The 13,438-nt window shown below is 46.9% G+C and overlaps 1 protein-coding gene across 1 annotated transcript in view; it reads right to left on the bottom strand.

Moving 5' to 3' along the window:
- LOC142581591 (dopamine beta-hydroxylase-like) overlaps nt 1–13,438 on the bottom strand; it is a 64,301-nt gene that overhangs the window by 36,356 nt on the left and 14,507 nt on the right. Inside the window, exons 3-4 of the mRNA XM_075691219.1 lie at nt 4,994–5,140; nt 4,044–4,217 (exon numbers count right to left, since the gene is read on the bottom strand). Coding sequence (XP_075547334.1) covers nt 4,044–4,217; nt 4,994–5,140 — 321 coding nt within the window. The remainder of the gene's footprint in view (nt 1–4,043; nt 4,218–4,993; nt 5,141–13,438) is intronic.

Genomic DNA, 13,438 nt, shown 5'->3' with positions numbered 1-13,438 from the left:
ATCGCATTGGTTGGCTTTACGCGCAAACAGATGTCATTGTATCCCGTTTCCATCAACGGTCAAGCCGTGTCCTATGTTAAGACGCATCGATTTCTGGGTGCCATTATTGACCGCAACCTCTCGTGGAGCCCCCACTGCTACTATCTGAAGTTAATTGCCATTGCTCAGGTCTTCAAATTTCTCTGCTGGAAAAATTGGGGCACACCAGTCTATTATATGCTACAGCTGTACAGGGACTTCTGCGTTACAGTCTACCAGTTTTGTCAAACACATGCAAAACCAATATTCGCGCTCTGGAGAGCATACAAATTGAAGCCGTACGCACGTGTTTAGGGCAGCCTCGGTGGACCCCAACACGAGCAAGAATTGCGATCGCGAAAGAACATGATTCAGACGCACGTAGCTGTCACCAATCTCAGAGCGCACATTCGCCACCTGTCAAAGATCCCCGATCATCACTTAGCTTCTCTACCAGCCGAGTGGCCTCAAGCGACCTTTTCAACAGAGAGAAGCGCTGATCAAGAGGGCATACCGTCACCTTATACACCTGCGGCGAAGCCTTCACCTCCCTTGTGGTGCCTGCGACAGCCTCAAGTGAACTTTGCTATTCCCGGTATTCCAAAGAAGGGCAATCATCTGTCACAGGCTCTGAAGTAACGGACGCTCCTATTACTGCACCAGACAGATCAGATGACCGCATACATATATATAGCGACGGTTTGACCTCACCTACCAGTACAACTGGCGCATTCGTTGTTCCAGCTAAGCAGGTTACAGTTAAATTCAAAGTGTCACAAATTACTACATCTGCGGCGGCAGAGCTTGCAGCTCTCCCTACCGCTATGACCCACGTCACCGAAGAGGCGGCACAAGAATGGGTCATACTTAGTGACTTTAGCAGTTCTTCCCAGTATTAAATCTGCCTTATCACAGAACATACGAGTAGATGATATCCAACATCAGGGAAGTATACCACTATGCTCTGGAAACAAGGTACAATATAATCTTTCAGAGGATTCCAGCTCACTCTGACATCGTCGGCAACGACTTTGCTGACAGCGCTTCCCGGTATGCTAACGAAGACGCCCAGACGCGTAAAATACTAATGGCGAAGACGGACGCTGACAGAGAACTTCGTCCGCTTATACGCAAAGAGTTAGAAGCATTCTGGAGTGCAAGTGCCTTCAGATGCCGATTGCATAAGCTGGACCCGTTGCTACGGCTGCAGCTGCCATCTAGCCTTTCCCGTGGCGAAACAACCTTGCTGCGCTGCTTGTGGCTGGGAGTGGCATTAACGAACACTTGCTACCGTCGTATGGGAATGGCCGATAGCCCAATGAGCGACTACTGTAGGTGCGAGGAAACAACCAAGCACCTACTGTGTATCTGTCCTTGCTACGACGTTCAACGCTTCTCTCTCCGGACAACTTTAAACCGGCTGGACTCGAGACCATTCTCTGAGTCAAAGATATTCGGACGATGGCTACAACCGTCACTGGAAGAAAAACCGATTCGTGCACTAGAGCACTACTTGAAGTGCACCGGTTTAGTAGACCGCGTATAGTGCCCCTGTGCGTCTTCCAACGTGCACTCAGTGCTCTCTCTCTCTCTCTTTCCCTCTATCTATTCTAGTTTCCCCCACCACCAATGTAAGGTAGCCAACCGGCCGCTCGCCTGGTTGACCTCCCTGCCTTTACTCTCCTTGCTTTGTCTTCTCTCTATGATAAGGAATAGCTCAGCGTGTTATGCCTGGCGCGTAAGTTTAGATGTGTGTAATATCATACACAGCAATTCAGGTGGTACGATAGCGTCGGCTAACGCAAACAGCTTGCATAACAAAAACATAGCATTGAAATTGACGGCTACAATCTGTGCCAATGTTCCCAGAGTAATATGCGCATTTATTTTTTTGCTTATTTAAAGGGGTTGGGACACCAAATTTTGAGGCTATGAAACGCATGTTGTAGGCTGCTTCCGTATGCAAGGACACCCAGAACGATGTATTGGACGCTACAAACATTTCAAAATAATTTTAATTCAGCTCCAAAAAGTCATTAAAAACTCCTTCTCGTAGTCGAGGCCCATCGCTAGCGCGGCAGTTACTACGCCACAGAGGAGGAACGAAAATATTGACGTCATAGCACACTAGTACAAAAACATGACGTATGATGAGTAGCGATGAAATGCCGATTACGGAGCCTGCTGAGCCGAGCGACCGAGCATAGCCTCCACTATGACCGAGCTACAGGCATATAGAAATCCTTTCTTAATGCAAAGAAGGGGTTAGGCGTGCAGACACGGACACAAGAGGAGAGAAGTGGACAACACGAACGCCGCACGGCGGCCCTCGAACGGCAAACTGCGTGCGGCGAGTTGCCGTGCGGACGGGCCCGGACGACTCCGAAAGGGACTAGGATATGCGGCGTTCGTGTTTTCCGCTTCTCTCCTCGCATAGTCGCATAGTTGGGCAGCTCGGAGCGGTCTCTCGGTCGCTTGGCCTTTCTCAATGTGAGGGCCCGTCCACGTTACCGGCACGGTAACTCGCCGCACGCCGTTTGCCGTTCGCGGGCCCCCGTGCGACGGCGGTTTCGCTCGCGAACGGCGAGATTTCCTTGCCGTAGAGAGGACGGGCCCGGGACCCATTTGTGCGGCAGCCGTACGGCGAGGCGGCCAATCAGCGACCGAGGAGTGGTCACTCTGGCACCGACGGCAGCTTCACCACCTCTGATCGTTCGGCGCCGCCGATATCGTCGCTAGGCCTTTTCCGGTTGACTTTAAAGCTAAAGCTTACGGCGCTTCGGAATGAATCACTGACTCTCACAAGCCGCAATATTTTCTTACCGTTGTTGTAGCTCTTCGCAATAATTATAATAATCGTGACATGCACTTCGAATCACCAGTTGTTGACCTCTGCTGGCAGAGCACGCGTATGCGCGAGCAGACGACGCAGCATAGTTTTACGTCACTATTTTTTGTGTCCCACGTCACCAAGCCATGTTGCGGTTCCTCCTCTGTGACGTCATAGCATCCCCCGGAGCCCAGAAACCGAAACCGAAATCGCTCGGTATAATAATGCTATTATTAAATTATTTATCAGATATATATGAATCCCGCTGTGTGTATCGTGCTCCCTGAAGCATGACGCAACGTTTGAATCAACAAACGCATGAACGAAAATTATGATGTCTCCACCCCTTTAACCACTATAGAACAACACACTGAGCATGTAAGTGCACGCGTTCTGTTCTGTTATAAATTGGTTCCTATGTAGACATTGAGATTGATAGTACCTCATCTACTCTATTTCTCTGTGCTTTACGGCAAAATTAGCAAAAAACCTAATAACAATGAAAATAATAAATAGGGCGTCATTGTGCAGAGAGCTTACGTTCAGGCAGTTATGAGCTTTTGACGAACATAACCAATTTTATAGCGTTATAACGTAAATCTGTACCAGATGTTTCTGTTACTTTTAGTAACACGTATGTTTATGAGGGAGGAGATAGTATACAACCAACTCTGCGCTCATTAGAATGCGACACAAATTATTAGTTTTTTTAAACCTTCCATGCCACTGGAAGGAATTATGTAAAAAGTTAGCTGAACTTATTTTGCACGCTTTGAGAACAGCCTGTATTTGGTGAGCTACCAAGAGGAAAAAAATTGCAAGACATTCGCTACATCAGTCCTGAAGAAATATCACATGGTTGTCTTGGTGAGAGTTACACAGTGTGTGCCTGATGTGTTAACCTTTTTTGCGAACATTGTGCGCAACTTTACGTAAATGTTCATCCATTCCCTGGGCGTCCTGTATTGGCCCGGCACATTTTGATGTTTTTTTGCGCGCCCGTTAAATATCCGTGGTTCAATGATCCTGCAACAGTGGCAATGTTAAATCGCAATAATCTGTTCTTATAGCTTTTGCATACTAGATGAGAAACCATCTTTACGAATGTCTTTCATCGCTGACTAGTGCGAGAGCTTTAGATGAACAGCAATATCACAGAGAAACTGCTTGGGTAACCCAAAGAGTTGGTATATACCTTGTCATTCAGAAAATTGGCGAACTTGGTGTCGGAAGGAAAGGGCGGCGGTTCTTCCATGACCTTGAGGAGCTGTGCCCTCTGAAAACCGTGCTGGGCTCGGGTGAGCCGCAAACCCTCCAGGCGACGCAGGGGCCCCTTGCCCGTCGCGTAGACCAGGTGCACCGTGCCGTCCTGCGCCACAGTGCGCGCGAATGAACGAGTCGTATACGGCAGCTCGCGTGAACGACGTACTTCACGGCACGAGACACCGTATAGTCGAGAGGCTGAATTATGCACACGCGCGACGAAAGGTCTGCCGCCATAATGATGCCTCGTTACCTTGCTGACGATAAAACGTGCAAGCAGTAACACAGTGGCGGCGAATTTTGAGTGCGCGTCCATAATGACAACTAAGGGCGGTGAGAAGCGGCGTACCATTATGTGCACTAATGAGGAAGGGCATTTTGATAAGCGCGCGCAGATTTTTGACAGCGTACGCGGTCGCATGTTGACAAGGGCCAAATGGGGACAGTGTTTTGCTACGGCTTACACCGTGAACGTTTAGGTATGTCGTTTGCGACCTAAACAAACACAACGAGTTCCAACTATAGAACCTCTTTCAGGCTCTCTGAATGCTAGTGAAAGCCGATGTAAGCTGAACACCTTTATGAGCTTTAAGTGCACTGGTGGCGCGCCCTTGCGGAATCTGCAGAGCTCGCTGACATACGTCCCCATGCTACAGTTGCACGGTGCATGAGTACACTATAGCTTGTAATTTCCACTATGTTACACTATTGTACAATCTAACTAATAATTTCCATCACTTTCAGCACAGAATATTGTTCTGTGCACTTTTGATTATATTTGTATAGCTAAACGACATTCTCAAAAAAGTTTTCCGTTGTATTTTTTAGGTTGGTGAAATCGTTTGAGGTGTTACTGCAAACAATGTCTCGATGTCTACCTACTTCTATGACGTAGTCGTGGCTGTCGCAGGTGTCGAACTTGCGAGTAAATAGAAACCTTAGCGTGGAGCCCTTGCGCTTGAGGCTACCCAGTACACAGTCGTTTTGCTCGTCAACAGCGACATAGCCAGCGTCATCCGTCCAGCCATCCTGTAATGGAGGAAAACAATCAAGGTGGAGAGACCAAACGAAAATGCGCTTGGTGGTGGAATATCTTTGGTAGTCACAGTCGCTTCCCTTTCCACTTTCCCCGAGAATAAGCAGAGGCGACTTGCACGAACAGGACTTGTTATACTAAACAGTGGCTGCACAATACTGGAGGAAAGGATGTCGCCACTTCGAAACACGCCATTTTCTAAGAGAAAAATGTTGTTTTTCTGTTTTGTTAGTACCTGTACAGCGAAGTTGTACAAATATTTTTATGCGTTTGGTTTACCGGACTCTTGGTCTCTGTTCTTCAGTTGCGAATATTTTCCCGACCAACCTACGCATAGCGATTTTTTATATTCATTCTGTTGTTTGTTGACGCCGTTATGTTATTTGTTACTCCTCCGCCCACATTGTATTGAATGACTGCTACTTTTTGATTTTTGTTGAAAAATAAATATATCTTTACTCAAACTTGTCTGTAACCTCTGCTAAACACGGCGTGAGCTTTCATGTATGGTGTTTTTACTGTACACGATGTTTAATTTCCGAGAGCAACAAGTTTTTGCGAATCGCCTACTGATCACTAGCGATTTTTTTAGCTGAAGAATTTGTTGTACTAACTTCGATTTACTAGCACTTCGCATTCATTGTGGCACGGCCATTTTGCTGAGTTTCATCTCATTGAATTCTAAAACTTTGGCGAGAAATGACGCCACAAGAACTAGAGATGGCGTATAATAAATGGTTTATTGTACGTAGACCAAAATAATGTTAAGTTGCTGGTTTGTTGTCAAGCGCCGTTTTTTTATCAATTATTTTATAAGCAACTAGCTCTTTTGGTGAGGCGCAACACAGCTGCTCTGTTATTTGGCATGGTTTCGTCGCAACGTTCTTCGGCGAACAGGCGCACTTGGATCGTAGGGCGTACAGGAAAGAGCAATTATTTGAGGTAGTCAAAGCAGGCGCAGGCAAGCTGCAGAAAATAACTTAAGACGTAACATCGCCACAACGCTTGAACTACACTAGTTTTGTATTCCGACACTTCAAGCCCATGCATAAACTCAAGTAGAATTCGGCTTTCACGTATGCTCAGCCTGTGCCTCACGCACTGAGCTTGGCGCTGGTGCTCTTCGCGAGCGCTGAGGCTGATGCATTGTCAGAATACTGTCAAGAGGAAGCTTTAGCTCGGGCACAACTCCGACGCGGCCTATTCAAATATATGTAAAACGCAAAAGCGCTTTTCTGGGATAACCCCTGGACCGATATTAATTAAATTTGCTGCATTTAGGAGAGAAAGTTAAATTCTAGTGACTGTTGGAAGCGGAATTTCGATTTAGGGCTTGAATTTTGTTAAAAAGATTTTCAAATATTCGACCGTTTGGAAAAAATAGAAGCACGAAGTTTACAAATTCATAGCTCTGCATCAAGAACAGATATCGCGGTTCTGTAAACGGCACCCATTAGATCATTCAAAGCGAACAAATTCGATATGACATTTTACAACTTACGTGAATTTATTACGTTGGTTACAAGGGTTCTGCAAAAGCGGTATTTCCATATTACTACTCTTTTATATTCATATGTAACATATCAATTTTGTCCGCTTCATATGTACTAGATGCAATTGATAGAATTGTATTATCGTTTTTCGTTGTTGAGTTAGAGTTGTTAACTTTATAGTTTCATTTTCTGAAAATGTTCGACTTTTGCCAATCTTTAATAGAAAATTTACGACCTAACTCAAAAATTCGAAACCAACAGTCACTAGATTTCAAGTTTTTCTTTTAAATGCAACAAACCTCGTCAAATTTGGTGCAGTGGCTGCTGAGAAAGACGCATTCTCCTTTTACATGTATTTAGATAGGAGCCCCCAAGCTAAAGCTTCCTCTTAAGTATATTCCTGCTTCCATACCTTTTTTGAATTACCTCTTTTATCGACCGTTTCATCAGGTCAATGGGAAAGGGCGCGCGGCGAGCCTTTCCTCCTCTCTGGCTAGTGCGAGACGGCACGGCGCTGCTTGAATTAGTTGCCGTCGCGTGCTGCGGAACAATTTACAGATGTTTTAGCTCGTTCTCAGTGAAATTTATGAGATTACAGTTCATACGAGGTCGTCGAAGAACCACTTGGTAGCCTTTCGGTGCTGCGTCATATACAGTATGCTGAAATTTCTCTTTGCTGTGCTAACATGCAACGCGCATAATAAGCCGCGGTGTGTGTGCGTGTTGGACACTGTTTTGGTCGTACCTGTTCTTATTCAACGAACAGCAGCGGCGTCTCTGCATTGCCAGCGTGAATTGTGAAATTTTCTCACTATTTGATCGCTTGGCGTAGGAACTAAAACATAAGAGCGCTCGTGTACGGCACACCTAATGCAACCCCGAAACATGTAAGCGCCAGTTGTTATCAAATATTTGCGTCAGCCACCGGCCTCGTTCTCATGTATTTTAAGTCTAGTAGACCTGAAATCACTTTGCTAACTCTACGTTAGCCTCCTGTATGACGCCGATGGCATTGCGGTTGGTAAACCAGCACGATACATTTGTTTTATGTCTCGGCATTGCCTTCCTTTTAAAGCAGTGGTATACAATGGGGACTGCATAAAAATAATCCGACGCCCATTTGTGAAAACAGAATTTCAGTAAAACGGGTAAGTGCCTCGTAGATGACGGGACGAACATGACTGAAAAAGGAAACTCGGTTTTCCTTCTCTTATTTCTAAAGAAAAGCACACTGGCTGACGTCGCAATAAGACCTCGCATGGTCATGCCGAATGCTTGAACCACGTGCTATAAAGCACAAACGGATCTGTAACCCAGCATTCATACCACTGCTTCGGATGCTCGTGCAGTTCTCAGCTGGTCGCTCGACCACTCGACAAGTGTACGGGATTCACACTTTACGGTATGCTGTTTCTAGTAACCAAAACTATTTTATTCGTGGGCGGAAACTTCGTCGTCCAACAAACGAGGTAATCGCTCAATGTATCTACAGATAATAATTTCAACTCTTGTCAAAGTGAACATCACAACTTAGCCGAACCGTACCGACATTGTTAGGGTCATCTCATGTTTTGCAATTTCTCATTGCCGCTAAACCACAGCGTAGAATGACCGTGAGAATGCCGCAGTCAGGTGACATCCGTGAAACGAATTTTCAGACATACGTAACTAATCTTCGAGTCTGATTCTAGGCTCAAACGCGCGCACAAATCGCGCTAGGTGCACCGTCCACTTCAACGCCAGCAAAAATTCCGGACATGCTGACTTAAATGACTTCTATACGTCTCACAAAAGCGTACCCACGTAGAAGACGCCACGTCATACTAAACAGACCGCGCGAGCGCGAGAACAACCACTACAAATCGCCGCCGAGCGTATACCTGGAAAACAACCCGGAGCGTTCGCCCAAGTCAGAATGCCGATTGCCCATAGGTGGTGCCACTGCCTACGCAATATCGTGGCGTCCATGAAAAAAAAGGTCTGTAACCACGAACATATAACGAATGCGTGGATAGTTCTCCGTATTTCGCTGCGCCGCAGATGACCGAATGTAGCGGCCAGGAAGAGAACACTGCTGAACGACTCCTCGACATCCATTTCTATAGGGTCTTTAGTTTATCTCTTGACTTTCTTGAAAAAAAGAACGTACTCCTCTGAACAATCTTTTGGCACCTTGATAACATCGAAACCGCCCGTAATGGGATGACAATTTCGCAATAACTTTTTAAACAGCCGAAAGAACATGCGTGAGGGTTGGCTCTTCTGCGGCACCTGGCGGCTGCTGGCTGGCAAATGAAGTGTGCCGTGCGCCGGCCCGTGGCAGAGAGAAATCCGAGGAGCATTGAGGAGGAAAGCGCGCGTGCGGAGGATGGCATCGTTACTTTCCAAGACCAAGGAGCTTGAGCGGCTTTGTGGTTGCCTATTGGGCTGTTTGGCGGTGAGCATTTTCTCTAAAGCGTGCTTTCCTATTATAGGAGGCTTTATGCAAAAAAGCCCCCTTGAAGTATCTTGGTGATTCACCGGATTGGTGAGTTTTCCTATGCTTTCGCAATTACTTACTGCATTGCACGTGTTCCCGCAAACGTTTATCACAGGCGCTCACTCACTCACTCACTCACTCACTCACTCACTCACTCACTCACTCACTCACTCACTCACTCACTCACTCACTCACTCACTCACTCACTCACTCACTCACTCACTCACTCACTCACTCACTCACTCACTCACTCACTCACTCTCACTCACTCTCACTCACTCACGCACGCCTGTGCCCAACCTTTCTCTTAACGCATTGGGCCTTGAGGGTTTTCTGTGAAGCGTGCTTTCCTACTATAGAAGGCCTTATGCAGAAAAAGCCCCCTTCAAATATCCTGGTGGTTCACCGGATTGGTGACTATTCCCATACTGTTGCAATTACTTATTGCATTGCACATGTTGCCGCAAGCTTATATTACAGGCAGTCATCACTCACTCGGCCACTCACATATGCGCGCATATATGCCGCACCTTCCTCATACATGAAAACATTGGTCTGTGAGTATTTTCCGTAAAGTATGCTTTCCTACTATAGGAGGCTTTATTCAAAAACGAAACAACCTTGACATGCCTTCGGGGTTCACCGCATTGGTGAATGTTGCTATACTTTCGCAATTCCTAACTGCATTGCGCGTGTTCCCACAACCGTATATCACAGGCAGTTATCACTCAATCGTTCACTTACATATGCCCGCCCATGCCCAACCTTCCTCATACATCAAAACATTGGGCTGCGAATATTTACTGTAAGGCATGCATTTCTGTTAACAGAGGCTCAACGAAGAAGCCCCTTTGAAAGGCTTTCATCGTTCACCAGATTGTCGACTGCTTCTATACTTTCGCTATGACTTACTGCATTCCACAAGTGCTTCCTGCAACTATCGATGCATTGCGTGCAGAGAGATAGGAGCACGGAAAATGGTTGGCAGAGACACAGACAAACCAACGCCATGTTTTGACTACGTTGTAAGTGTATATACCAGTGTCATATAGTATAGGAGGACATAATAAAGCACATATTTTTTTACTAATTTCTTCAGCACTCTTCACAATAGAAAGAAGTATCGTCATAGAAATATGACGTAGACAATGCAGCGTACATGTCTATTCTACCAAGAGCCGCTACTATAGTTCCTCCGCCGGACATCTGAATCATGACAGCAAGAGAGAGGGAAACTGTCGCCTAATTGTAGGGGGGGTGAGGGAGGTGGTCGCGTAGGATAGTGCGGATGTTTTGGGTTTGCTGAGACTTTACATAGAGTTGCTCAAACATAATTTTTACCGCGGAATGGTTTTATGGATAGGTCTAGCACTGCCATTCTGTTGAAGCCTGAAATGAGTCCGTGAAGAAGACGAAGAAGAAAAAACTCGGTGCCCTTCCACTCTGTGAAGAAGGATGACCAGCGAAGCTGTGAGTGTGGGCCCCTCGATGGCGAACTGCACCTGCGCCGCGGGTCGGCCCGGCATTGCACTATCTTCGGTATCGGCCCACGTGTGGGCAGTGCTTAACGCCTGCTTCACCTCCGCCGCTGGCAGGGCCGGTAGCACTATCTTCGGGATCGGCAAACGTATGGGGAGTGCTTAACGCCTGCTTCACCTCCGCCGCTGGCAGGGCCGGTAGCACTATCTTCGGGATCGGCAAACGTATGGGGAGTGCTTAACGCCTGCTTCACCTCCGCCGCTGGCAGGGCCGGTAGCACTATCTTCGGGATCGGCAAACGTACGGGGAGTGCTTAACGCCTGCTTCACCTCCGCCGCTGGCAGGGCCGGTAGCACTATCTTCGGGATCGGCAACGTATGGGGAGTGCTTAACGCCTGCTTCACCTCCGCCGCTGGCAGGGCCGGTAGCACTATCTTCGGGATCGGCAAACGTATGGGGAGTGCTTAACGCCTGCTTCACCTCCGCCGCTGGCAGGGCCGGTAGCACTATCTTCGGGATCGGCAAACGTATGGGGAGTGCTTAACGCCTGCTTCACCTCCGCCGCTGGCAGGGCCGGTAGCGCTATCTTCGGGATCGGCAAACGTATGGGGAGTGCTTAACGCCTGCTTCACCTCCGCCGCTGGCAGGGCCGGCAGCACTATCTTCGGGATCGGCTCACGCATGGGGAGTTTTTTGCTTACCACGCCAACAACGACACGAAAATTTCCTTCGACGGTAGAGGTATACAGCTTCGCTGTAAACTCTCCCAAAGGCTGTTTTCCGGTTAAATGCCAAGTTATCAGTCGTTGGCGTGGTGCGCCTAGGCATAATTCTGCCAAAAATTCGCGTCTTGCACGTCTTTGCTCTTCTTGACATTCAATTCATACATCCTGCGAGTTTTTATTTTCTTGCCTTCACCATTCATGTGGGTACGATCTGGCATGTTACTACTAAAAAAAAAAAATGGAGGAAATAAAAAAGCTGCAAATCTGGCAACGACTCGATGCACAATCAGGAGAGCTGAAAGAATTTCTGGTTCTTCAGGTTGCTTATTGCTACCATGAATCACCGCACGTGTTTTCAGCAACGCAAGCGGGGCACATTACTGGCGTGAATTTCAGAGTCAATGCCTTTGTCGTTCTCCTGTCACTTTCTTAGAAGCGTCGCACTATGTTGAAATAGCTATTCACTGATGCATGATACGTTTGAGAGCACCGCGATTGCGGCTCGCACACGCGCATGCATATAGTTACGTGCTTTTTCCACCGTATTTCGCTGGCTTTCTTCATGGCGCAGAAGAAATTATTGCGCAATGGATAAGTAAAACATTCGGGAAATCAGACGTTCCCTTGCACGCTTGACAACTTTATCACTTGAAAGTTTGCCTAAGTTTTGCATAGTTGAATTATTATTCTTCAGTAAATTTGAAGTTAGGCAGAATACAAGAAACAGTACGACTTGCCATGGAGTAGTCATGAACGGACCTTTAGTACAGTCCCCTTATAGCGAACAAGCATACTTCAAAAGGCGGCAGCGCAAAAAAGCCACGGACAAAGACGAGAAGACAAGGACGAGCGCTGAACATCCAACAACATTATTGTGAATGACCTTGAATTGCGGATATATACGTGCTGTCCAAGGCAGGGGCTATCATATGCGCATGCGTAAATATGCCAAAGCTTTGTCTGAAAGCGTGATGGAGGTCATGCTGACACATTGGCCAATACTGATCAATTCGCCACACTAGCACAAGCATACTTGTAAAATGTTGCCAAAGGATAGCTGAGACACCGTATATGGTCGAAGAGCGTACACAACTTATGTGTCGTGCGGAGTCTATCTGTGGCCATGAACTAATCTTGAAAGCGGCGTGCATTATCTTTGCTTGCCCCAAATTGACACGCAGTATTTGCACACACAGTGTCTGCCATCCGAACAGCAATTCCTCTAGCACAGAAATATCATTGACATACATTGGTTTTGGTTCTAAGCTACGAACGGGGGGCATCACAAATTTGTGAATTACTAGGGAGTTGTATCTGTGAAGAAGCGACAAAACTCCTGCCCAGAGTGCGTTTCAGACTCCTGTTGTGGCGAAGTTCGTTCTTTGAAACTTCGATTTATTGAGCACTTCTAAAAAAGATGGAGGACTGAAAATCATCTGGAATGTAAAATAACGGCGCTGTTTCTAGGTCTGAAGACATGCGCGAGCGGTTATGAAGTGGAAGAAGCAAATACCACTTTCTCGAGTGTAAGTTTGTTAGGTATCACGCTACTTGCACGCGTCGACTGACTTCTGTCCGCTGCTGGGAATTATAATTTGTAGAACGTCTAGAGGCAACGCATAGCGACTCTCGGTAAGACTGCTAAAGACATGCCTATCGAGTAACTAATGAAACAGGATAAAAATGAAAATAAAAAGAAAGGCCGCACTTCCTTTTGTCCTCGGGCTGCGCCTTATTAAATTCTGTCCCACCGCCAAAAATTTCTGCCGGCTGAATGCTACAGCGGCGCTTCCCTATGTCGTATCCCGTGAATTCATTCTCTTTTATTTCGCGCAATCTTGCGACGTTCGTGCATAATTTGCGTCAGCTCTCATCGAAGAGAGATTACGGCGTTTTTATTGGCCGGTCCACCTTCTTGGAGCAGTCGCCGCCATCATATTCCCCATCCCCCACCAGCTCTCCTTGTCATTCTCCGAGCTTGTCATAATCATCGCAGCGCTTGCACAAAGGAGCACCGCGCGAGGTCGCAAAGTGAAAGTGAACAATGTGTGCGGCCAAAAGACGTCGGCATGTCCACAGGTCAGCCGATGAGCTCGAAGAGACGCCCCTGACACC

The sequence above is a fragment of the Dermacentor variabilis genome, chromosome 1 (assembly GCF_050947875.1).
Source record: "Dermacentor variabilis isolate Ectoservices chromosome 1, ASM5094787v1, whole genome shotgun sequence".
In the NCBI taxonomy this organism is placed as follows: domain Eukaryota; kingdom Metazoa; phylum Arthropoda; class Arachnida; order Ixodida; family Ixodidae; genus Dermacentor; species Dermacentor variabilis.
The sequence above is the reverse complement of the archived record's forward strand: the minus strand, read 5'-3'. Positions and strand labels throughout refer to the sequence as shown.